The sequence below is a fragment of the Buteo buteo genome, chromosome 2 (genome assembly GCF_964188355.1).
Source record: "Buteo buteo chromosome 2, bButBut1.hap1.1, whole genome shotgun sequence".
In the NCBI taxonomy this organism is placed as follows: Eukaryota; Metazoa; Chordata; class Aves; order Accipitriformes; family Accipitridae; genus Buteo; species Buteo buteo.
Window position 1 is genome coordinate 71,708,712 of NC_134172.1, and position 27,193 is coordinate 71,735,904.

At 45.5% G+C, this 27,193-nt stretch overlaps 1 protein-coding gene across 1 annotated transcript; it reads right to left on the minus strand.

The window, feature by feature from the left end:
* Positions 1-560: 560 nt before the first annotated feature.
* On the minus strand, positions 561-14,102 carry SALL4 (spalt like transcription factor 4). The gene is made up of 4 exons (XM_075022574.1): positions 14,033-14,102; positions 3,236-5,770; positions 2,277-2,584; positions 561-1,154 (listed from the first exon to the last, which is right to left on the minus strand). Exons 1-4 carry the CDS (start codon positions 14,100-14,102, stop codon positions 732-734), a joined length of 3,336 nt encoding a protein of 1,111 aa, XP_074878675.1. The 3' UTR covers positions 561-731.
* Between the last annotated feature and the right edge of the window lie 13,091 nt (positions 14,103-27,193).

The window sequence follows — 27,193 nt, forward strand, 5'->3', positions numbered from 1 at the left end:
AAATAAAACATCTAGGAAAAACTGCACATCTTTGGAAGTAGGAGTTTGGCACTATACTTGAAGGACTGTCCTAGTAGTAGTATTAAATAAGCAGCAGCCAACAATACAGAAAATTAATTCCTTAGGAGCAGTGATTAAAGAAAAACAGCAACTTTCTTTCCATAGAACTTCTGAGGCAAAAAAGGAATAAAAAAAATTTTTTTTTGTAGTTTTGATAGCCATTATAGGAAAAAGTACATTCAGAAACCACACAGAGCCAAAAATCCAAACAGAAAAACTATTTCTAAGAGGGTGGCAGACATTCTAGCATATTTACCCGCATTAATAGTTTTCATTTCTCATCAGTAAATAGAAGCTTTTCCATCAACAGTAGGTTGTTTCCACTCTATTCAAACCCCCCAAGTATTTCACTCTAAACAAAGAGGTAAATATTCTAACCTTTGGAATTTCAAGTTGTAGAAACTTCTGTAAGGCTGTACACATTAAAGTCACACGTAAGAACTACTTTGCAAGACCCGCATCTTTCCAAATAGAAGGAAATCCTATTCTTTATTATTTACTATTTGCAAAGCAATATCATGATTGTACTCTGGGCAACTCTTACAAAGACAACCATAAAATCATTTGCACATCAATAGGAAAATAGGAGGCTGAAGTGGAATCTCTTAAAAATATATGTTTGTGTATATATATATTTGTTCTTTCTGTACGTCAACTTCACTAGAGTTTTTTTAGCTAACAGCAATTTTGTTCTCCTCCATGAAGTGAGGGAACTGGTGTTTTGGCACATTGTCTGCAGCAGCACCACCGGCCTTCTCCGTATCAGAACCAGTCCCAGACTGGGTCCCATCTATTTTGGAGACTGTAGCAGTATTTATTGCCGAACCACCCCCAATGGTGACTGGAAGGGTAGGTAAGCCACCGCTCTGGATCACCGAGATCTCGTTAGTCTTCATCGCTATGCCATTGCTGAGTACCGCTGCATACTGATTCCATACTGTGGGGTCAATGCTCACTGAAGGAGGCATTATATCCTTTGGAAACATTTCAGATACCTTCTTGGGATCATTCCCCAGCAGAGCCATGGGGTTATCAATTGAAAGCCGCCTTCCCCGCCTGGCAGAGTTATTCCACATGTGAGTTCCTACATGGACCTTCAGGAGGGGAAAAAAGTAAAGAGAATCGTTAATACTGCAGTTCTTTTATTGTATACCCAAGTTCTACTTTGCTTACAGCCGAGTTGCTCAAAAGAAGTCACGTATGGTCCATTTGCATTCAGGTAAGTATTTAAGCTGGCTAGTTCTTGTCTGTTCTCTTCCTGGCATGTGTAAGATACAGTCATTCTACTGCCAGACATCACCATGGCTCTCTAGAGTTTACTGCTGAAGTGCTTGTAGGACTGTGTTTTTACACTTACTGGAAGTGGTGTTGGCAAAGATGCCCCTCTCCCACGCCAAAAAATAAAAGCCGTATTATTTGCTGTGAACAGACTACATTAAAAAAACATTAGTTAATGCAAAAAAAACCCCAAAAAACCAAACCAAAAAACAAACCACTTCACCAAGGATTTGGAAGAGAGGTTATACCTAAGCTAAAATCTTCCACACCACAAACATACTGCTAGTGCTTCCAGCAAGTGACTGTTCACAAACTGCAGAGTATTTTCTCTCCCCATCAGCACTTGCGCAACAGGGCTGAAGTGCCTGAAGAGGTTCTCATGGGAAGCGAGAAGCCTGTGTGAGGGAGCTGCGAGTCCCTTACAGGGCAAATGGATTAATCTGACAATAAGGATAGACTTGGAGCACTTCTTCAGCAAGTGCTTAAACACAATCCCCAAGTACTTTGTGCCATCTCAGGATTATCGTCTCAGTTTTATCCCTCCTCATCCTGCATGGTGTTTCAAGCAGCGCAGTGTAATGCATGTATTCTGTAGGCATCATTTTGTAGCATTCAGTCTATGAAATGTTTGTGTCTTGACACATCCAAATCCAAATGAAAATAAAGCAATCTGCTTAGTAAGGGCTAAGCCTTCCCCACCATCCAAAAAGGAAAGTCAAGGACAGTAGCAAAGACTTCTGCAGGTGACCTCAGTGCACTGTTTAGCAAGTTGTGTGAAGAAACTCAGGAAGGAGAGACAAAAGTCAAAGGTAACCACTTGAGGAACTAAAAGAAAATCAAAGTTGTCCCCAAAGGCAGGGCAAATATTAGCAATAGCCTTTCCCTCACTGGTATGACTTTGCCAGACGAAGGGGATCACAACATAAGAGACGACTTACCTTCAGGTTTCCTTTTGTTGTAAAGGCTCTCCCACAGATGGTGCAGGCAAATGGCTTTTCACCAGTATGGGTCCGTTCATGAATCTGAAGGGCGCTGGCAGAGGAGAAGTTCTTCCCACATGTAGTGCAGATATGCTGTTTGGCGGGACGGCAGAATTTCGGTCGTGGCACGAGGAGAGGGGCAACACCAGGGGAGAGAGCTGGTGGGCCAATGAAATGGCTAGTGCTAATGGGACGCTCGCTGGGCATCTCCATTTTTATGAGGGCTGGTGGGGCTCTAACAAAAGCAGCTGGAATACTACTTCGACCTAGAAAGAAAGCACAGATAACGTTTATCGCAACCTCCTTCTGCTTCCAAGCTTAAGTCTGGCTAAGATACTGGAGGCCCTGCCTTTGGAGCTCCACGTACCCAAAGAGCATGCCTGCAAAGCCGTCCAAAGACACGTGGTAGGGCTGCTATTACACTTGCTAGGATGCTCCAAAATAAATCAGTTCATTCCTATTTTTGTTGACGAGCTTAGGAGTTAGAAAGTCTCACTTTCAGGTCAAATTGAGACCAACATGAGCATCAATGCTAGAGAGCTCAAAAACCCCACAGAAGATTCCAGAGTTTTAATGTTACATTCTTGGGTTAAGCAGTTTTCCATGAAACACAAACATGGATCTTCAGAGAGCTATAGGGAGGTACCAGGTGAGCCCAGGAAAGATAGTAAGTGCACAGCCTGTATTTATTTAAAGGACCTCTATGCTACCCCTTGCAGGAGATGACAGCACTTCGGTCTTGGAATTTTGAGTCTGAGCCAGGAAAACTTCACAGGGCATATGCTCCTATCCTAATAGAGGAGAAGGAAGAGGGGAAAGCTGAGGAGGTTCTGACTCCTGTTGGTCATTTTAGAGATGGATTTCCTCCAGTCCTGCTACTCCACCCCAAGTTACCGCCAGCATCTCACATTACTCACCATATTCTCCATTTGCAAAGTGTAACCCAGGTTCTTCTTTAATGACCTTTCGACCAATATTGCCGTAAGTTAAATCCAAAGCCCCGACGACCCCTTCCATTTCTGCAGAATTGTTCTCAGGACCCTCCAATTTATTTCCTGTGCCTGTATCTTCTTGATTGTTGAAGCTAGGCGACTTTGACCTTACGCTCTCAGCTTGGCTGTTGGCTGGGGACAGAGCCTGGAGCGATGCAGACTCGGAGGCAGCAGGACTCCTGCCGTTCTGATAATCTGGATCTCCTGCCACAGAAGACGAATCGTTTGTCATGCCATCGCTTTCTGCTGAGCCATTGTCACTAGACTTCAAGCTGCTTTGCCGCTGCAGGTTCAAAGCGGAGTTGACGATCTTCATTTGATTCTCCAGTGCTGCAATACCAGAGAAGGCGGCCGCCGTGGCTGGCGATTCCGATTGTGCATCGTACGGAGTAGGAGGTTTTGAAGAACTCCTAGGGCCATCCTGAGAGTCCAGGTCCTCTTCTATCTCGATGCTTTCCACAGTCTCATCCGGGCGACTGATGTCTCCGTTCTTCTCAGCCACAGTAGGATCCACATCAGTATTGTCACAGGTGTTTTCTGGCATTGGTGTATTGGGTATTTGTCCCCCCATATGCATGCGGATATGCTGCTGCAACACAACTGCGTTTGTAAACTTCTTCTGGCAAATAGGACACGAATGTTGCATCTTCAAAGGAGTATTGGCCCGGTGGACACCGTAATGAGTTTTAAGGTTCCCTTTAGTGGAGAAGGCACGGCCACAGATCTTACACTTGAATGGCCTCTCTCCAGTGTGAGTACGATAATGCATTTTGAGCGAACTCTGGCAGCTCAGCACTCTGTGACAGATCAGGCACTCGTTGGGGTCAGCAGTGGATTTGTCGATGTTTTCGACCAGCTGCTGAAGCTTTGAAGTTTCTGAGCCTTGCTCGTTTGACCCACTTACATGGAAGATGCTCACGCTGCAGGTAGCTTGCGGTGAACTCAAGCTCTGCTCTGTTCCCGATTCGTGACCGACCACCCCCGACGAGGAAGAGCCACCCTCACTTTCTGGAGAAGGCCTTGACTGCAGGTCACTTGAGAACGTACCAGGCAGAGACTCCTTAATACCGGCTAGGTTGGAGACGGTCTGAGGTGCACTGGTGGCCGCAGAGGTAGGCAGAGTTGTTAGGAGAGGTTTGCTATCCACAATTAGGTTAGACTCATCCAGTGGCACAGACATGCCATAGGGGATTCCAGTGCTAGTGGGAACATTGTCCAGGTGCTCAGGAACCGGGTACGGATTCATCTTTATGTGGGGGTACTTCTCTTTGTGACGCTGAAAATGCACTTTAAGGTTTCCTTTGGTTGTAAAGCGGTTACCACAAATGTTACACTTGTAGGGTCTTTCACCGGTGTGGGAACGGAGGTGGATCTGCAGGGCACTGTCATTGCCAAAGACCTTGCCGCAGAATTTACACTTGTGTTTGAAGAACGGCTCTTCTGCATTCGGTTTGCTTTCAGACACGCTAATGTTGGGGGGTTTTCCCTTCCCCTTCTTTGAGGAATCTATTACAGAAGAAACGGCCGAAAGCGGATTTTGGAAGATGACGGAGTTGGAGGACTGAGGTAGCAAAGGATTCGGGAACCGAGAAATGGAGCCGGGGAGGCTTCTGCTTGCCTCTGGCTTCAAGGGGAAGGAGGAGGAAAGCCCAGCAGCCAGCGAGCTGGCGGCCGCAACGCCAGTGTTAGAATGAGGTAGTTTTCCTTGCTTCAAGGATTCCAGTGATAGGCTCTGGCTTCCAGCTTTTTGTCCGATTAAAGCAACAGCAGCCGACAGCTGCTGAGACATGTGAGCGCCCAGAGCTTTTAGTGGATCAGTAGCAGCTGCTATAGAAGGATGCAGGGCATGGGGAGCCATCATGGCAATCTGAATGCGAATTTGCTCCGTCAACTGAATTTGCTGGAGTTGCTGCTGCTGCAAACACACGAGCTGCTCCAGGATCATGGGGATAGCATTAAAACTGGCTGCTGAAGAAGAGATGGCATCGGAGGTCCGCTGGTTCACAGCCACTTTAGTGCCGCGTATCGTCTGCAAAGTCACATTAGTGTTTGGTACTTTGGATTTTGGTAGATAGCTTAGCCCAGGAGCCGCAGGTGTGACGGGGGGTTCTATTTTAAGGTACATTCCTCCTACCGATTCAGCATCCATTTTTCCTTCTCTCTTTTCCATAGAGCCAGGGCAGCCCTTTGCCTGAATGTCCTTGCGTGTCCTGCTATCCATTCGATCACTTGGAAAGCTCCCTAGAGAAGCTTCAGAGAAGCTTTCCGGGGGTACTGTTCCCTCACTGTCATTCATGATTAGAACAGGTGGATTTTTAGTGCAATTTTTCTTATGCTCAAGGAATTCAGAGAGATCAAAGAATTCTGCACAGCATTTCTCACAGATTTTAGTTTCCTCCGTGCGGCACCTTTTGGAACTCATTTCACCATCTCCGTCACCTGGGACGTCTTGTGGACTCCCTTAAAATAAAAGAAAGTCACATTATTAATAGCTAGATTTAGACTGAGTATTTCCTATTCTTAAGATCACCCACTTCACCTGAATTGCAAGTTAAAGATACAAGACACTGGAATCAAGCTTGCAGATCGATCGGAAGTCCTGCTCTTTGTTTTGGTGCCAATTCAATTGCAGCCCCAAAGAAATCTGCATTTCAGTTCTGTTTTCCATAAATATAAAAGGAATCTCACACAAGGCTCAATGGAAAGAGGTTTATCGCAAATCCCTTTACACAGGTAAAAAGGGAACAGTGCAGCAAGGCAGCGAGCACCCGCAAAACAAAACAACTTAAAAGGAAGACGACCCAAGAAGAGAGAGAAAGCATCATAACGCTGAGCAAAACATCACATCAGCTTATTTTTTCTTTCTACTTCAGTTTATAGTTCTCTGTTAACCATCTCTCAGAAATTCATGTAAGATTGTTAACACAGGAACTTCAGAGCAGCTCTTAATTGTACACTGATCTATTAAACAACATTCACTCCGCCATTATGGAAGTAATTACTACCGAAGAGGGCTGACAAAAGCAAAAGTAAGTCCAATATTAGCTTTTAAATACTTCAAAAGCACGCTCACATAAAAACCCAACCTCTAAAAAGCCTCAGTAGTAAAGAAAAGATTAACTTACAGAACCCCACACAGAGGTACGAGCCTACATTGATACTGAGGATAGATTATTAGACAGCGAAGCAACAAGTCCTCCTTGCAAAACACGCAAAGTCATTGCAGACCTGCTCGGGACACCCTGTTTAGCTGCATCCACAACACACCCGCTTTTTGGGAGGGGGAAGGAAAGCAAAGCTGGTCTGCAAGTCCACTCCTGCCCTTCCTCCACCCACGCCCCACAGATTAGACTGAGCATAATTTGCACGCGGACAAAAAAAATAGCATTCAGGGAAATGTCAGAACGGGAAGAGAGGTTAAGAGAGATTCTAAACCAAAACAGGATGTTTTTGCTCAGTCTAGCCATCCTTCAAACAACAAACTTGTGCCCAGCTCCAGGTGGGCAAGCATTCGGGGCACGGGAGGTAGGAGTGTTTAGGAGGTAAAACTTGAGGCTCTCACAGCTGAGAGGGAAGCGGGAAGGGCTGCAGATGTATTACAGCCCCCATCAGGTGAAGCATCCTGTAATTTACATTAATTGGTCCAATTTTGATGGGTGCCAAGGGTGCAGTAACCAAGTACTTCACCTCCCACACACCCAGCAGGGCACACTGCAGACCTCACCCACAAAGGAGAATATCTATTACGAGATCTCTTCTGTTCAGGTCTTGTATCTCCAGTAATTCACCTCGGGGCTCAGCTCCGGTTCCATCTTACTAGCCCACACCATTTTACAAGGGGAACTGAAGAGTCTGCAAGCACAGGAGCTATTTGTGGCTTTCCTTTTAAAAGTGTAACTGAACCACACATCTGATACATGTGTATATCCTGTACATGGCAGGGTGCAGGGGAAGCATGTCCAAGCAACAACTCAAGTACCATGTTGACTTACTGTTTCGGGGTAGCATAAAATGCCTCTGTAAGGGAGGATATTGCAAACCTTGACGTTTGTTAGGTTAACAAGTGTATTATATGTATATTCAAACTTCAAACTTCATCTGTTTAATGTTGAGTGTCAGAAAGTACACATTAAAGTTTTTTCTTAAAAACCGACTAGATCAATTAAAAAATGCAAGTATCAGAGGCCTGTTGTGCTACAGTCTGCAGAGCAATAAATCCCAATCTACATGTACGCAATTCTGTTAATCATGTCCACTTCAGGGTTACAAGTCCTTGAACAGGGAGGAAAGGTGTTTTCAGCACAGCTGTGATCAAAACTGTTTGCATCCCTCGTATCTAAACAGGGAGAATTAAATACTTTCCCTGCCCTCTGTAGCCCAAACAACTTCCACAAGCGAAGGAATCGAGTAAAAGCATAGTTTTAGCATACATTTCCCAGCCCAAATATCATTAAATCAGTGCCTCTAAAGTTGATTTAACTCTATGGAAAAATATACAGAGATACCTAGTCTGCAGACAAGTACAAGTAGTACACGATTCAGAACTCAGTCAACAAATAGGGTCAACTGAGGTCAAGAATGGATGTTTTTGAACTCATCTTTGCAAAAGTCTGAGTAGATATAATGGGAAAGAAAGTGCTGGTGTTGAAAAAAGACAAGAAGCCTCCATAACTACTCTGTATGCTGACTCAAGAGGTCTTTACTTGACTACTTTCCTAACTATTTCCATCCATCCAGCAGGTATTTCACAGAATAAGCTAAAACATCAAAACCTCTTTTCCAAATCCTTTAGCATTTAGAGCTTTAACAGTCTAATCTCCCAGGCCCAACTGTATAGTTTCCCCACATTCCAAAATAACCTTAGGTTTTACTTCAGAAAGCACAAAGCTCTTTCTTCCACAGTCTCTCCTCCATGAGCACATGCATTTCATGCTGCAGTTTGCACCTCCGCAGTGCCCATGGAAAATGTTACAAGTCCAGTAGAAACGCCTGCACGAAAGACTGTTGTTGCCCACCCCCAAGGAGATATTCAAGGATAACTATGTCTAGACAAGTCCCCAAACTTTAACTGCTTCAAAGCATACGATCATTTATCTCCCTTCCACTGATAGTTCCTTCAATTTTTTTCCACCGATAGGACCGCGCTAAATTCAAAGCCCCCTTTTTCCAAACTCCAGCACAGCCTGTGCTCATAATTCTGAGGAGCTCCAGAGGTAACTTCTCTGGTCCTAAGCACCACCTCAGAGGAAGGGACTCCAGTAAACTGAAGGCACCTGTGTTCGGCAGCAGCAGGCAGGTTAGCAGCCCTGCCCCTGCCTGCTCTCACTGCCACTGTCACACATCTGAGTTTCCAGCTCCTCTGTCTGACAGTAAGGCACTAGCTCAGAACTCCAAATAAATTTCAATTCCCAGCTTGTACGGACTTGCTTCATGACAAGTAGGGAAGAGTCATGCCTTGTTTTCCCTTCTACCTTAGAAAGAGTGCAATAGCTTTCTCCATCTCAAAAAGGCTTGGTTTTTTTAAGATACAGTCAGTAGAAGCAGGATGCTTGGTTATTGTGTAGTAGCCGGAATAATAAAGGAGCAATTTTCTGTTTCTTTAAAAAAAACCCCAAAAGCGTCTCTGAAACTCTTCATCTTGATTTCTAGCTACATCCTCTCCCCAGGCTGGAAGGAGCACCAAGCGCCTGCAATCAGAGCACCTCATTTACCCCAAGCCCCGTGCCGCCCTGCCCTGCCCTCCCCCCGCAGCAGTTATCACCGACATGAACTTAACGGTCTGAAATCGTGGGGTTTCTCTGCAAAGAACCCTCCCCGTGCAGCTCTGTCCACATACTGTACGAGGATTTACCGAGGAGCGGAGAACCCTGCCACAACAATCGCTTGTGCACTTCATTTAACCCTCTCCAAAGGCTTCCCAGGGATAGGACTTCTACTGTTTTTTTTATCTCCCCACCCCCGAATTTCAGGAATGTTATCTCTCAGCATCTAGTTATCCAATAAGTTAGAAGAATGCAGTAAACCCAGCAGGGGGGTTAGATTGAATCACTGGCAAATGGATGGAAAAAATCCACTATTGTGTAGGACAAGGCGGTCATCGACAAGGAAGGCTGATAAAATCCACACAGCTCGAATTAATTTTTTTTTTTAAGGGAACCAGTAAAAGAGGAGTGAAATAAGTCTGGTTTGATGGGATTTCAAAAAGGGCGCTGCTGGTCTACCACTCATCTGAGCAATGTGACTTTTTTTTTTCCCCAGCTGTGATAAAATTATATTTCACTTGAATTGGGAGGAAATGGCCAGAGCTCAAGCTCCCCCCCCCGCCTTTTTCTTTCCCCCAAGAGTTTAATACCTTTGGTGAGCTTACTTTTTCCACAGACTACATTTGATCAACTATTTTTACTTTAACATTAACATAACCATGCACTTCCCCCAGTTAAAATTAACTCATGAAGGATTAGCAAGTATCCACTCCAGTCCTAGATGTGAAAATCCCTGCCATCAGCTCAGGCATCGTGCTCCCCTTTTTTTTTTTTTCCCCCCCTGTTCCCAGCTGAAGAGCTAGGACTTCCACGCACCTTAAACTGTCCAAAATTTCCCTTCTTCTCCCACTATAAAACACCATTTAAAACATTTACTTGAACTGTAACTATGACAAAACCACTTCCTTGAGTAAGCAAAATACACAACTGATTACTTACAGAAATATTCCAAAGGCCTTGATGTTTTCTACACTGAGTTTATCAGCAGCATTTTTCTACCCAAGAACGAGCCAGAAACGTGTTACACCTAACAAATAGGATTTCACGTGCTTTCAGGTTCTCTCTCAAGGCTTTTTTTAATTTTTTTTTTAATCTACCTACTGATTGACCCTTTTGTTTACCCACCTATTCAAGCAAAAATATTCGGCCAAGGGCAGAATAAGCTATCATCGATAAACGCTTCTGAGGACCAAAAAAAGTAAAAAAAGGCGTTCGAACACGCAGCAAAAGTTACCATCAGAGGCACTGGCTTCAAACAGAGGGCATGGCGCTGGCTGCAGGCCCCCGCAGCCCCGCTCCCCCCCCTTTGAAAGGGCTTTTTTTTAAAAAAAAAAAAAAAAAAAAACCAAACCAAAACACCCCCCGTGTTTCTGGCCGCCCCTTCCCAAAACGCCTCGCGAGTTACCTGCCGAGGCGCACGCCCGCAGCCGCCAGCCCCCGCCCGTCCCGGCGCCGGGGCCGGTCGGTGGAGGGGCCGGTCGGTGGAGGGCACTCACACCCCGCGCTGCCCCGGCCCGGCCCCGGGGCTCTGCCCGTCCCGGGAACCGGCCGCCCCCGGGCGGTGCTGCCAAGGCGGGGCCGCCGTGGGGAAGCAGGACCGGGGCTGGCCCCGCTCCGCAACCCCCCCAGCATCCACCTGAGCTAAACGGCAGCCCGCACGTTACCCATCCCAATGTCTGGTTTTTGGTTTTTAAGCGGCGGGTGTTTCTCCAACGACCAAAAAGCAGAGGCTTCTCTCTCCCCCCCCCCCTCGGCAGCAGCGGCCACCAGCCCTACCTGCTCGGCGCCGGCCGGTCCTCCCCACCCCCGGACCACACTTAACACTAGGAACAGTGTTTAAGACCGAGCTAAACGGCGCAAACCCCGCTGCCAAGGTCAATTGCATGAGAGTCCTAATTGTAAGCCTGACATCAACTTACCACCCACAGCAAGCAGGAGGAGGCAAAGGTTAGAGCAGCAGCTCTGTCAAAACGTCACATGCCGCCGAGCCCAGCAAAAGGGCTCCATCACTACAACCAATATAATGTTTCACTTACGTAAAAGGAAAAACAAGACGGGAGGCGCCCCCCCCTCCTCCTCCTCCCCTGCCCGCCCCCCCGGGGCTCCCAGGCACCCTCAACCCTTCGCACCCGTGCGACCCCCCCGGGTGCGCAGCCCCCACGGCGGGGGGATTCTACCCCAACCCCGCTGCTCCCGGCCGGCCTTCCCCCAGCGACACAAGCTTCGGGCAACCTAAAATAAAACGTAAACCAAAAGAAAACCACCGCAAAACTTGCCTTTCCTCGTTAAACACCCCCCCTCCCTTCTCCGCTTCTGCAGGGCTCAAAGCGCGAACCGGGGATTTAACTTGAAGGAAATCTCCCGATTTGACCCCGAGAAAAAAAAGTTGCAGTTTGATACTGTATTTTTAGGAATGAATCAAGATTTTTAATGGCAGTAATCCGGCACAATGGGCATTTTCGACCCCTTTGTGAAAATGCTAATTTTCGGTATGTAGTAGTAGTCTCCAGTGACCACCTGCTGATTTTTTGACCTGTTAATTGATCACCAGGTTAGCAGAACCGTTTCTTAACACGCTGCATTGTTCACAGAGGTGGGTCCCAAATCGCTTTGCAAAAAAAAAAAAAAAAAAAAAAAAAAAAAAAGGAACGCTTGCAAAAGAGGAGATAAGGGCTTGATTTTATTATTACGATTACGTATATACTCGATAACGTCCCAGACAAATCCCCGCGGTATTTCGACTTTGTTATGCAGCTTCATCCCTCGTTATTTACGGGCACACCTGGAGCGGGGAGGATCGAGCCCATTTTGGCCATCTGCGGCCGGGAAGAGCCCAGCGGAGCCGCAGCCACGCTTTTTTTTTTTTTTTAGTTCTGCAAGCAGAAGCGGAGATCCCGTAGGACGGCGTTTCGCTGCGGGAACCTGCACCGGCCGCCGCCACCGGGCGGACCCCGGGGCCGCAGCGGAGGGTCCCGGCGGAGCGCGGCCGCGGGGCGGCGCACGGCAGCACCGGCCCCCCCATCACCCCCACGACCCCCAAAAGCCGGCCCCATCCGAGGCGGCAGGAGAAGCCCCCACCACCACCCCCCCCGACGGGGCGAGAGCATCGCCAGTTCCCCCCCCTGTGCAATCGCTGCCCCGGCTCCCGGAGGGATTTCCAGGCAGGGTTTTGTTTTTAAAAGAGAGGGGGGAAAAAAAAAAAAAGCCCCAACAACAACAACAAAAAAGCAGCTGGCCATTGCCCCGGAGAGCACGGTGTGTAGCGATCCTCCCCTCCCCGCACACCTCCCCCGCCCCAAGCGGGCCGCATCAGGAGTTATTAACCCTTTTGTTTCAGCGCAGCCCCGGAGGTGGCTTTCCAGCAGTGGGCAGAGATTTACATGTGGAAACATCACCTCCATCCCCCAACCTAACCATATGCACAAAGGAAAACAGTCATGCATTAAACATGGGATTTATTGCCTTCTGGCCAGCTTGCTGTTTCTTAAGTCACCATTAACCGGACCCAACAATTGCACATTTCGACTCAAAGAAGAGAGGGGGGAGGAGGCAAAAATTCAGAGCCCGAACCTCCTGAAGGGCTGGGAATAAGCAGCTCCTGTAAACGCGCATTGGTACCGTTCGGTTTTAGGGATGGACCCCCCCCCCCCAAAACCCGTCCCTTAGGAAGGCAGAGAACCCAAAGAAAGTTCTTAGGGGGCACACAGAGGGGTCTGGGCACAACGAAGGCAACAACTCCGAACAAACGCAGCTCACTACCAGCCTCCTCCCTTCCCCACCCGGGACGTGTCCTCCTCCCCGCTTCACTCTCGTTTCGGAGCAGGACGGGCACCGCGGGAGCTTCCCCAGGTTCCGAGGGCGTTCGGAGAGGGGGGAGAGCCCGTACCGGAGCCCAGGGAACCCGCAGCCCGGCTACCGACAGCCCCCCGCGGGAAGATGTCGAGGAAAACCGGGCACGCTCCGACCCTTCCCCGCTCCCGTGGGGGGGGGGGGACGGACACGGGCAAAGCGAGTGTCCCCCGTACGCCCACCCGGGAGCTCTGGGCTAATTTGAGCGCAAATTCCTACTTTCCTCTCCCCTCAACGAGGCAAAGGGCTGCGAGCTCCCCTAAAAGGAGGGACGGCGATTTGCGGGAGCGAAATTCCCCCCCCCCCCGCACACACACCGCCCAAATACAAAGCGCTCACGCACACCCCACATTAGCTCACCGGAGTTATTTTAGGAAGTCGGAAATCAAAGATGGCTGGAGGTCAAGCTACAAAAGGTCCAGGGCGATTGTGATCTCCAACAAAAATAGTCCGAGAGGGTTTTTTTCCCCTCTTTTTTTTTTTTTTTTTTTTTTTAAGCCCCACAAAAATCCTCATGTAACTACCGAGAAAGTCTTAAACAGACCGAGGGAACCACACTCCAGCCGTTTCCTACCCCTGCGAAGATTGTTCGCAATTCCTTCCTCTCCCCCCCCCCTTCCCCGCAATCCCCTCCGCTTTAGGGAAGCTTTGGGGTTCACCTCCCATGAGGCTGCACCCCCAAAGCAGCGGGGCCAGCGCAGCCCCGCGCCCCCCACGCAGGTTCCGCGGCACTCGGGGGTGCGGGGCATGGGGGGGGGGGCGCCAACCGGGCAGGGCGAGGCACCGTGCTCCCGGAGCGCCCCAAAACCGACACCCCCCCCCCCCGGGAAATACCGAGGGGCCGGTGCCCCCGCTCAGCCCCGCAAAACAACACGGCGCTGGGGCTCCGCGGGGATTTAAATGCCCCCCCCCCCAAACCCTGCGGGGAGCTGGGGGTCGGGTTCCTAGCAGAGCCCGTGGATGGGGGGGGGAAAGGAAGGGAAAAGAGGGGGGTGAAGCACGAGGTTGGAAAAAGCCCCCCCGGGAAGCGCCCCTCGCCGCCCCGGCGCATCGGGAAAGTTGGGACCCGCGGCGGCTCCGCGCCCCCCCCCCTCCCCCCTTTTCGCCTTACCACTTGCAGCATCTGGGGGCTGCTCCTCGGAGTTGATGTGCTGGGGCTTCGCCTGCTTCCGTCGCGACATGGTGCACCAGCATCGGGAGCAAAATAGTAGCAATTATTTTTCCCCTTCACAACAAATTCCTAGAGTTGGGAAATTACCCCCATTGGGCGGAATGCGCATGTCAGAGTAATTATGATTATCAATAATGCATTGCGATTTATCATGGGTCCCTGACAGCTGATTGGCCTGAGTCCAAGGGCTCACAGATTATTCAAATAAGGGCCATTGATCAGGGGCGCAGCGGGGCACGCTGGGCGATGTAGTCCCTGACCGGCCCGGCCCGGCCCGGCCCGCCCGGGCGGGCGACAAAGGCGGGGGGAGTCCCGCCGGGGGCCGGGGCCGCCCCCGGGCAGCGGGGAGGGGGGGCAGGAGCCGGGAGCCAGCTTTGGGAGTAAACACCCAAGCCGGCAGCCCGACTTCCAGGCTGGCGAGGGACAATACCTTTGTTATCTCACCTGCGCTTTTTATATCGTGCTCGAAAGACTTTTTTTTTTTTTTTTTACTCTTTTTCTTTTTTTCCCTCCCTAAAGCAAGCAGAAGCCCGGGACAATGCTAATTCTTCCCTTTGTCGTTAGATAAGGTGGGAGAGGAAAAAGCACCGATTGTCCGAAGGGACGAGCCCGGGGTCTCCTGGTGGCGTGGGCGAGTTAAGGGGCTTTAAAAGCGGATCCAGACGGCGCGTAATTATGCTTGGCGTTGGTTCATTTGTTTAAAGACGTCTTTTAAGTCTCACTTTCTGGGAAGCCGACGAAATTGAGCCCGTAGTAGTTTTAACAGCAAATAAAAACGTTAGAGACGTAAAAGGTTCACGTGAAAAACTCGCAGCAAGTGAAAAACCGGCGCTTTGAAAGTGTTTTCCTGTACCACGTTGACTGTGTAAGCACATAGTGGAATCATTTTCATTTTTACCCCCCTCTTCTGCTGTTGGGTGCCATGTGAAGACGCACCACGTTTAAGTCCTCCCCCACGAGCCCCAGCTGGGTGGCCCCCGGCGTTTGGTGGCACACGGGGGGGAGAGCCCACGGGGCTCTAGATGGGGTCGCAGGACCCAGCTCAGCCAAGGCTCGGATTGACTTTGCTGTGAAGCCCCGGAGGGTGCCAGAGCAGAGTCACCTCCACCCCCTCCGATCCCCGCTGGAGCGAGCTGGACCTTGCCTAAGCAAAAATGTGAGGATCCTTGAATATAGGGAGATGTGGATTGCAAAATCTTTGCGGGAGACATGATCGCTTTTTGTTTTCACGTGGAACACCCCCTGCCCCCAGGGCTATCTGTGAAAGATGAAATGGTTTGCTAGAAGATGTCGGAGAGATTTGATTTGGCGAAGAGATGATGTGGCTGATTTGGGGGAGCAGGACACGGGGTAAGGGTTCAGAAGATGGAGGTTCAGCCAAAGTCGGATTCAATATGCACTTGTCATCGCATTCATCAGCAAACAATTTACCAGGGTCCGTGCCTCAGTTTCCCACGGGAACCGAAGGTGATACATCCCTGGCTGCAAAGCTGCTGTGAATATAAACATCCATTCGAGATTTAGGGGGGGTTCAGAAGGGTGATGTAGAGTGGAAAACCCAAATCTTACTAGACAGCAGGAAGGTGGAGGGAGGAACCCATAGTACCTAATGAGGCCACGCAATTGCCACAGAAAATTGCACAACACCGTGGTTTCATTTTACCAGTTACTTTACTGGCATTTTTACCTTGCAAAAACCCTGCGGTTTGTACAACATTTATTCTATTCTAAAGTTTGTGCCTGTGCATACAGTCATGCCAAGTGTCTGTGGTACTAGTCAGGATTCCCTCTCTCTTTTTTTTTGTGTGATGCTCGAGGAGGGAGGAGCTGTAGTTTGCATGGGACAGGCATGAAAAGATCTTAACATTGTAGACCAAGGTAAACAGCGCATCATGATCTAATTAGTTATATATCCTCTTGGGGTTTTGTTTTGTTTTTATAGTGTCTCGTAAGGGGTTTTATTTAGCTAAGGATAATAACCTTAGAAAAAATCTTGCAGAGCAGAAGGTACCACCCTCCTCCTTGGACAATTATTGAACATGGAGGTCAGGGGACAAATTTTGTTTTCCAGGCCACTTTCCTTGCCCTTTCCTCTGCAAGCAAATAATGGTTTTACAAGCCCCCACTCTTGATGCACCTTAATGGACACATTACATCAAGAGAAACTCTGTATTTACTAATATGAAATAGAAGAGATTAACGGGTATTTAAAATCACTGACCATTTTCATCTGGCGATTACTCCACCCCCACGTTGCCCAAGGAGCTTCTATATATTTGTTTGTTTAACCAGCAGTTTGAAATGCTCTTTGTTTCCAAAGTGTGTCCTAAGGAAATAGACTGTTAAACAAGATTGATACCAATTGATCCACAGATAGATATTTACATTGATGAATTTTCTCCTTTTACACTTGATATGCTCAGTATACCCAACAGATTTTCATTTATTACACATAATGCTACCAACCCACACAAGCGAATTTATTAAACGCACTGTTTTATGCATCAAGCTGAGACAGACAGCCCTGTACAGTAGATCCATATTTAACATAGACGACTCATGTGGAGCATTTGTACTGAATTTAAAAGAATATATTATATGAAATCAATGGAAGTTTTGGTATTGATTTCAGAGGACTGGGATTTCACTCAGTATGGCTCCAACACACTGAAAGAATAGAAAACGTGGAAAGCGTTAGTTTAAAACGAAAAATAAGAAAGGAAGGGACGTTACTGTATTTAAGGCTGGGAAGGCAGCAAAAATAGGAGAAAGAGCACAGCTGACTGAAAAACATAGGGAGGAAGAGGAGGAATGTGACCAAGGAAAAGCTCTCCTGATTATATTTTTCTGGGAAGGTGTTCCCAGCCAGTGGTGGTTATAAATAGGCTACGCTGAATGGTTACATCATATGCAAAAGGCATGTTGCTTAGCTTTAGCACGATCATATGGATTAGCATGATTACAGCTTCTGGATTTGAAAAATAGCAGGCTTCCTTTTCTGGCTTGACATTTATTTATTTTTTTAAGAAAAGTCCAGAGGAACAATCTTCTACCACCAACAGAGCCGAGGCATCGTTCTTGATAGGCATACTTCCAAGAGCAGCCCAGCCCCACTCTCGAAGCTGATAAAAGGAAGCTTTTTTAACGCCATGTGTTATGAGCACGTGGAACTCATTGCCGCAAGAAACGGTTACCAGCGGCAGGAGCCACAGCTCTGCCCAGCCTGGGAAATTCCTGTCTTCAGGAATGTCACTGCAAAATGATTACGACTATGGAAAATCTGATAAGTGTGTTTGCGGGGAGATGTATATATATTATATATATGTACATATGCGTGTATACATGTATGTATGTATGTATCTCCGTATGCACACTTGCTAACTCCCACACCAAGGTAAAGAACATTGTCTTAAATCCTGTGCTGTCCTACTCGGAGCAGCTCAGTTTATTGCTGGGAAAAACACACAGATTTAAAATGTAGTTCATTTTTTTTTCTATATTCAGAATCTAAATGTAAATAAAAATCGCCTTTTCCTAAGTTGCACTATGTATTACCTACATCTTTATAGCTTGGGGGGGGGGGGGGAAGTCTTAATATACTTTGAGGCACATCAGTTCACTTTCCTCCTGTATTCTTCCCCCTGTTCCTTACTGCAGCTCATTGCAAGATAAATCTCCCAGTATAGATAGTCTCTCATGGCTTATCTCTGCTACATGCAAGACAACTTGAATGTTACTCTGTTGGAACATGTTTAGGAAGCCTCAAGTTTGCCGATATGAAGTTGACCATAGCTCTGTAGGTGATGTAAATCAGGGTAATTAACATTCATTGTTGGGCCAGTTAATCAAGACTGAATGCAGAGACCCAGACATTCAAATTCAGAAGTGGTTAATAAGTATGTTAAATTGCATGTTGGTAAGATCTTATGACTCTTCCAGACTAGACTCTAACTGAATCCAAAATCAGGAGACACTCTCTTTAAACAGTTTTTATACTATTATAACTATGGTAATTAAGGGATTTATTTTTCCTGCTTTATAAGAAAATAAGGGTTACGTTTTGACTTGGTCCATCCATCCAACTTCCTTTTTTGAACTTGCTGACCACTTCAGTCAAACCTGATAGTAGGGGAGCAGTTTCAAAGACATGAGTTCGTGCAAATTGTGTGACAATCAGCATCTGGATAGGGAAGAAAGATCCAAATTAATGTCCTCATTGAAAGAAAGAATTATGGTTCAAACCTTACCCACATGGCAGCCAGCAAGACAGACAGCACATACACACTGCTGGCCCATCAGCCAAACTGTTGCTCCAGATCCGCGCACACACGTGCTGGCACCAGCCACCCAAACAGGTTGTAAATATTGGACTGAGCAGGGAAAACACTGAGGAGTTGGAGAATGATGGAGCACAAACCTTTAGGAGCAGGCTTCCTTAGCCCACTATTCAGGGAACAACTTGCTTCTCGACCTAGTGATGCTTTTAGTACAGCTGCAGTTAATATAGCCACAATATGGCTTAAGTACCTTCCGTGTGGGAATTGTTAATACAAATACTACCCTCACTAGAGCAATGGTCCTACTTTACATGTATTTGCAGGCCAATATAGTGGGGGGGTACACCTGTTCATGAATAAGCTTCAGGTTAAATTTAGAAAGTCTTCTGAATTTGCTTCCATTTTTTTTTAATCACTGTTCTAAAATCTTTGATGCCAATTCTTTTGAACATCCTAAAGGGATCTAGGCACTAAATTCCCTTGGACACTCAGTCCTAAATATACAAGAGCCAAAATATTAAGTAAAACAGTAATGAAGAGCTGCAACAAAGCTATTAACAGAGCTTCATATTTTCCTCCCATCACTAAACAAACACAGTGTCCACGTAACAGCATCATAGAACTATTATTAATTAATACCTAGTTGTTAAGTGTGACCAGCTGTTTATATTGTTTTGAAACTTTCTGATAGCAGCAAGCCCTCTTGCTTTAGTGGTTGTGACTGTCTGCACAGTCATCTGCTCCACGCTCACTCTTCACTCCAGCTCTGTTAGCTGGGATTACTGTGAAGAGGTTACATTATTTTGCATTATTATCTTTTAGGAATAATATTTAGACATTGATGATGAGGCTGAAGAGAGGAGGAGGAGTTCTGAGGTGGTAAGATTTTCACACCTCCATTACAGTATGTAAAGGTGAAGGAGAAAAAGACAACATGGGGGTGTAACAAGTAGAAAATCATAGTTACCCTCCCTTTTGTGAACAGGGTCTCTTGTACTTAGACTGACAATGCTGCCAATTCTAAGATTTCACAAGCAGTGTAGGAATACCACCTTCATAATGGTATTCCTAATGCAACTAATGGACTGCTGAGTCCCATGGGCTGTTACATCGAAAATGTGTTTTACCAAAGATGCATCTGAGTGAGGATGCAGGACACAACTTCAAACCTTAGCTCTCCCAAGCAAGGGAAGGAATAACGTAGGAATTGTAACTTTTTGAAAGAACCACCAACTGCCTCCCCAGCCAGGAGGAATGAGAGGCATGTGGGCTAGGCAGGTAAACAAACAAATCTCTGGATGTTTGTTAAAATGCCCAAGCGTTTCATCTACGCAAGAGTAAACATTATCAGCTCTATTTCTCACAGCATGAAAAGTGTCCTCGTGTAATATCTCGTCTTAGATGGCAGATGCAATCTGGAGAATGAGAGATCCAGCTTTGCCCAAGAATGCAAACCAAGTATTTTAAGGAATGGATTAACTGCGTGTTAAATGAATAGTATTCCTTCTACTCTGCAATATTTGTTCATTTTCAAACACTTACTTGCTTCTGAATAAACATAAGATCAGAGGTAAGTGTAACTTGTATTTGTGGTGCTGCCTTCACTGAATTTCGTGACCCAATGGTACATCACAGATAGTAACAGGAATCCTGTGAGATCGTTTCCTTCCAGACAAGGTACACAAACCCTTTTTTAGCACTAAGCTGTAATGGAGCCTTTGGAGATGTCTAATTATTATCCCTTTTTACAGTGGGGATGTAGGGCCAGCAGTGGTGTAAGGGTCTCAGAATAACCTCTGTGTGCCGGCAGCCCCTGCCTCCGGTGTATCGGGCTGCCATTTGCCATTGGTAAATCCCCTTCATAATTAGGAACTAGGCTAATGGGTTTTGATTATGAGGCATATTTTTTTCTCCGAATACCAAACCATATCCGAATGTGATGGTGAAATATTTAATCAAATGGCAATGCTAAATACAATTTCATAGGCAACAAATTGGGACAACCTCCCCCTGTATCCTCATCATCTCAGACAACCGTGATTGAATTGCAGGTAGTATTCCTCCATAATCCAGTTGTTGATACATTGTGCCATCACGTTATCCTAAAAAGCAGCTCATGAAAGACACACGGAACAAGTTGCCTGTCCTAGCAAAGGAGTAAGCTTGGTTCCAAAAGGTCTCTTCCCAGGTCTATGTTCCCGGTGGTTGCAAAGAAAATCTGCTAACTGGGCTCGAGCCGACTGCGATCGTCTGTGCGGAGGCGGCTTGAAACAACAGCTCGGGGAGAGAATTATGAATTTCCTTGTTCATGTCAGTGAAGCACCAAGATCGAAACTGAATTATTTTCAGATGTCAAAATACCACTTAGCAGGGGTCTTTTACTTAATAAAATTAGCTCTCATTTTCTGCTTCTACGACTATGATTAATAAGATTTTTTTTTTACATTGTAGACCTAATGCTTTTTTTTTTTTTTTTCTACAGCAGTTTTTCCAATTACTCTTATCAGTTATATCCTAGTCCTAAATTTGGCTAGTCTCCTTGTGGGTGAATTTGGTTCACGCCATACCTAATGAAGGACTGACAACTAATTGTTAGTGGAGATTCAGAGCATTAGCAGGTTTTGGAGGTGCCATCTGGTCTTTGATAGCTCAGCTTTTAGTTAAAAAAAACCCCTAAAATTAACAACTGAAAAATCCCCAAGCCCCCTATCTTCAACTGTTATGACTGGAAGGCAATAGGAAAAAACAAACCAAAACATTAACACTTAACACCATGAACAGAATGAAGTCAACACAAAATTATCCAAATGACAGCCTAAAGAAAAAAGGACAAACACCTATGAATTGCACTTTTTTTTGTGAAGCGTTAGCTTAGTTGCAGAATGATGACTGAAATATCTAAAATTATCAAGCTTAGCACTCCACTCTTTATGCCAGAAATGAGGGGGAAAATGGAAGGGATATAATAGTATGATCACTCTTGAACATCTGTACAATTTCCTGTGAGTGGTATCCTATCTTCACAGTTTATAGATCTTGTACTAAGAGTAAAGTTTGGAAGAAAGTAATCACTTCATTCTCCTTGTTCCAACTCTCCTACAGATCAATTCTTGACCAAGACTGGAAGATGGTAGTATGTTCTGTTTGCCATAAGTAATATTATTTCAAGAAACTCTGATTTAAATGCATATCTCCAGTTTTGATGAAATTTCCAGTACCATTCTTTTAAATGAATGATTAAAGGGATTTTTTTCTGGCTTTTCATAGAGATGCCGAAGTGCCACAGCAGAATAGCCCACTGAAGTTAAGACTACACTTTTGAAATTATTCAGTATTTCTACTTAGATTGGACAACTGAACAATTACATTTGAATTTCTTTACACAATAAGAGTCATCACCAAAAATTCAAACTACAGGTATAATGCTATAAATTCCCAGAGTGTTTATTCAGTCTGGATGCTGTATAGCCATGGACTTATATTACTATGTTTAAGAGAAGGCACGTGCCTTTCTAAACACATCTTAAGTCAGATCAGAAAGTTCAGGCCAAACTGGGGTAAATGGACATTTTCTGCAAGGTGTTCCTGCTGTCAGATACCACTTTCAGCAAGAGACAGCATTGCTACTCAATTTTCTCTTCAAACAAAGGAAATGATTGTTGAGTGTTAGTTCATACATTATCTCCCCAAATGGTTGAAACAGACTTTAGTCTTCATCAAGGCAGCTTAAGTACAGCCCTTAAAACTGAAAGAGGGGGTCTGGAATTGGTGGGTAAATACATTGAAACTGAGCAACTGGCAGTTGGGACAGAACTAATTAAATTTAATAGCTGCCCCTGAGTATGATTAAACACAATAGGACATCTTTGCTGTTTTGTTGGTCAAGGTCACTTCAGCCAGCCAATTCTGGTATAAATTAAAAAAAAAAACCCAAACAACCAAAACAAAACCCCACAACCCTAAAGTATTCCCACCCATGAGGCTCAGTTGTTTCGTCGTAACCCCATCCACACTTGCTGATCAAGCTGTTTCGGACCTGCTGGTTTTAACATTGGTTAGTTAACTAGAGTGATGTGTTTTCTAAAGTCACACTGATGCAGAACGACTGGCTAGCAGGGCTGTCGCCATCTGTGAAGTTCCCCTGGCATGTCTTTTACACTCTGTCAGCTTTTCTACCCACAAGACCCTTAATGCTGTCTGATTATTCCCTGTAGTAGCGTAAGTAAGTGATAGACCATAACCATGTATGTCAGGTCATCTACCTGCTGTCCCTCAAATGTGCACTGCGTGGGGTCTCTTCAGGTAGGGCGTTTTCGTAGAGGTGCACGGGTGAGGATGGATTTGTGCAAGACCTGAGCGTCTGCCTGGTTGCTCCAGATGTGCCATGGCCTCACGGTGAGCAGATAAGATGCCAAGCAGTTGCTAGGCCACTTGCTCCAAAGAGTTGCAAGGTAATGTACTTGTGAAAGTGGCCCTGCATTAGTGCTCCTGAGCCCACTGCTGGGGGAGCTGGGATGAAGCATTCGAGAGGAAGAAAACCACTAGCTGAAGCTAAAATAGCTGTATTTGGCTCAGCCTAAAAGTACTTTTTAAGGGCCTTTGTAATTAGAAGCTTGGCAGAGAGTTAGCTGCGAGGAGAACTGATGCAGGGTTTGGCCATTAAATGAAGATCAGCCCATTTCCATGGCAAACCTCCCACTTTTCAGCTAGTTCTGGCTGTAACTTGGTTAGCCCTGGTTACAAGTGTTCAACAGCTTGAATTTTAATTTAGTTATGTTCGCGAAGGTGCAGTCTACTCTACAGACTTTAACTGGATTAAGAGACAGATCAGCTATAATTGGAGTCCCTGATTGAATTAGATTGGGATTACAAATATAATTGGATACTACCCTATTTGAGACACTTCAAAGGAAATATATCTTCAGAGCATGAAAGCTGAAAAATCAACAGACCTTTGGAAATCCTTGATCCTGTTTCCTGTGTGGATGTAGCTAGTCCTGTGTTGCTCCAGTGCCTTCTGTAGAAAGATTTTTTAAAAGACAATTACACTGGTGGAAACTATAAACCAGACTTTTGACATACATTCGGAAGTCACAGGCAACATAACCTTGCAGCTTCATAATCTTGCCCGTGCTAGTGGTATAGCCAGATTAGGCTAAAACTGTGCCTGAAAGGAGCTTTAAAACCTAGTAACAAGTCCTAAGTATGGACAAATAGGCCTCAGGTTTTATTGTAGGATATAAGCTAGGAGCCACAGTTTAAGCAAAGAATTCCTTTTGCTGACATGGCTTTTGCAGACATTTCCATTTGAAAAGAGCAGTTGGTTGAACAATGGTCTCGGCGCTGGTTCAGTGCTTGACACCTTGCAGCATGTAAAGGACAAAAGCCTGAAAACTTTTTTTTCATATGATATCTTTTCCTGTTTGTGGCCTTTAGTCTTTGCACTACCGTGAGCCTCCAGCCACCAGAGCCCTGGTTAAGTAGGTCACACCATAAACAGGCTTATCAGAATAACAGCAGGCTCATAACTCAAGTAGGAAAAACCTAGAGAATACATCTTGCGGAAGAGAAAAAAAAAAATAGCAGCCTCTTAACTGACCAGCCATGTGACAAAATGAAATTAAAATTCAACCTTCAAAATATCTAGTCCTATTTCAGCATAAACGTCCATAAAAATACCAACATTATTGAGAGGGTGCTCCATTCTGGTCCAGGCATGAAATGACTTCAGGTCTCTTGAGCCTTCTATGTCTTAGCCTCATCGGATCTCCTTATCCAGGCTCCTCAAAAGCCCCCAAACATTCAAGTTTATATGGAAATAAGTTGTTACGTGAGAGGTATTTTCAGGGGAAACACCCAACTTGGGTTGCTTTTTGTTCCTTTTTGGATGTTCCCTTTTTTTTTAACCTTCTCCCTTGGGCTTCATCAAAACCTTTCCACTCACATAAAGAACGCTGGTCCAGTTGTACACTGCACACCCGTGAGTCTCAAAGTGCCTTCTGCACATGAAATATCGTTTAGAAGATAAAAATGGCCTCAGGAAATCTATAATCCCTTGACCCATTCCTATAACACTCAATCCTGGCTCCCTCCACAAAAACTCAAGAGCAACAAAGCACCTTTGCAGGACACTCAAACAAGCGGGAATTACAGTTAATAAATTGTAACCCACATGCTTGTGTTTCCCCACACTCTTTTTGCTGATTAATTGTTAACAGCATCTCTGTTTAAAAGTACTCCAGGACAAATTGGATCCTGATTTATTTTTTTGACATCCCACAGTTAGGTATTTTCAGGGAAGAAGACAAATGCATTAAAGTAATTCCGTATCCCAAAGTGAGACCTGTAACCATGAAAAAAAGGAGATATGGGGCTCTTGGCTCCTTTGTGTAACAGATCATGGATATCTAGGCGAGGTTTTATTTATATGTCATTTGTATACACAAGATTTATGCTTGCAATTAAGTTTCAGTGTAAATTAGCCTAGCCTGCACGTCTGTTTAACTGCAGGTGCAAATCAAGTCGGCAAAACATCTTCTGCCCCCCTTGGATTTGTAAGCAGCTCACATCTGAGCTTCCAAACTCCATGTGTATATTTTGCAGATGACAGTTGTGCCTTGAAAAGAGCAACACAGATCCTAGCTCTCTCAAAGCTTCAGCTAGTAAATGATGTCTTATACATTTTAATTAAAGCGGTTATTTGACAAGAAGCCCTTCTTGTTAGGTTCAGGTACATAAATTCACTCAATTTTGCACATCAAGAGAGTAAATCGTATCCAAATATTGATATATGTTGAAACTATTGATATAACCGAACAGGTATCTTTCTTTTATTTGAGATTTTCCAATTTCTAAGCCTGGTGTTATGTGACAACTTTAGCATGAGCAATCTTTATCTCTGTGCTAGTTAATTGAGACGGGTCAGATTACTTGAAGGAGCCAATCACTTCGGCGTGGGGGTTGCTGTAATTTAGGACATCAGGAATTTTGACTCCAAGAACAATTCTTTTCAAACTTTTCTTTTCATCTCTGAGATTAACTTTTAAATTTTCAGGGAGGAGGGGAGACACATTGGCAGTCACCTTGCATGTACTAAAGGGTGACCAAAGAGAGGAAAAGATTGCAATTTCCTTTATTTACTAAGCTTACTCCAGTCCCGATTGTGTATGACTTGGCAACAATATATTGATTTTTCAGGAGTTTCTTTTTACAATTACAGAAGAAAACAAAATTACTGATTGGGAAGGAAAGCTTCTTTTTTCTGTTTTGTAAAAGAAAGAGGGTTTTGTGTGTTCAGAAGAAATAGAAATGCATTAAAAGGAGAAGGAAGAAGATGATGCCACAGAAATCAATACAGAGAATTAGGTGAAAGAGAACATCTTGTATGTTTTTTAGAAAATCATTTTTCATACACTAAATACATTTGCAGACTTCTTTCCTACAAACCTTTTCAAGTTGCAATTTGAGTCTGAAGCTATAGGCCTCCCAATAGGTTTAAAGATGGCTGAGATCTTTTTTGTTATTTTGGGAAAAGCAGAAGATTAGGAAGAACTTGTGCCTTCAGAGACCACCTGAAGTAATCTTAAGAAACACATCTGTATTTATCATCACTACAGCCATGTCAAAGAAGGTATAAATGTATTGCTTGAGGGTTGGAAGACCCCATCATGTGTCATCAAGGTGCAGGGTGTTACCTCTGTATGACATAACGAAAGAAGAACTCAGTGCCAAGGTGGCACATCCTCACCCACCCCATAAAAAATACCGAACGCTGGTTCTCCCAGACAGACTTTATAAGAGAGAGGTTGCCCGAGCTCAGTGTGAGTAATGGTGAAACCAAGGCTTGAATTTTGGATGCTAATGCTGCTCTCAGAAGTGGTATCACCACCTACAATAATCAGGGAGCAGTCCATCGCCCTCATTCCCCAGCCCCGGCCCCACTATTTATTTTGGGCAGTGTGCTCAGGGCTGTTTAAACACAGAAAATGACAAAGCCCAAGTCGCTTACAATCAGCGGAGCTGGTGTTTTCTCTCAGGGTGAAGTTACAGTTTGGGATGAGCCAGAATACCTGGTTGCTGCCACCCCTGTTTCCAGCCAGGGATGGAAAGAGGGAGGATAGTGAGAGCAAGTTTTCATGTTCACAGAGCCAAAGCCTCCCAGTTCAGTTCGGTGACATTTGAGTATCAGCACTAAACAGCATCGTGGCTAAACCGGCCTGTGCTCCCACCTCTCTTTTGTTCTTTTTATGCTGCACTGGCTGAAAAATAACCCAGTAAAAAAAAAAAACACAAAGTTGCTAGCTCAGCTGGATCATTTCCTCAGCCCACAGCCACAAAAAATGCTTGTGGGTCCATCCACAGAGGAGGCGAGGTGCGTGGGGCTGGACCACGCCAGCCGTGGGCTGCAGCCTCCTGCCATCCACAATACGTGCACCACCCCGGCCGGTCTCTGCCTTACATTAGGTTCTTGCCAACATAGTCCTGGACAGGGCAGGATCAGGTCTCGTGTATACTGGAGCATTTCTCCTTTTGAGAAGGCTGTGCAGGGTTTTTTGCCACCGATGTAACTTCACCTCTAGGAAAAGGGGAAATTAGTCTGCGATTATGTAATTATCAGCCACCCTGAAGCTCAATTAATGTGTTCTGTAATTCTTCCAGAGAAGGGGAAGATCTGTTGGATGCACAGTGTAAATATAAACGATGGGAGTTCCTCCCTCCAGCTTTGTTTCTCTATATTTTTAATTGCATTAACAGGGTGGTATGTAAAGAGAACTGAATCCAGATTAGCTAGGGTTTACATCTGCAGCGACTGGCTAATACCGAG

Excerpts from the sequence above, each read along its gene's own strand:
- SALL4 (XM_075022574.1), bottom strand. The coding sequence starts at position 14,102 with ATGTCGCGACGGAAGCAGGCGAAGCCCCAGCACATCAACTCCGAGGAG. Across the intron at positions 2,585-3,235 it reads CTTTGCAAATGGAGAATATG|GTCGAAGTAGTATTCCAGCT; the intron begins GTGAGTAATGTG and ends CTTTCTTTCTAG. Across the intron at positions 1,155-2,276 it reads CAACAAAAGGAAACCTGAAG|GTCCATGTAGGAACTCACAT; the intron begins GTAAGTCGTCTC and ends CCCCTCCTGAAG.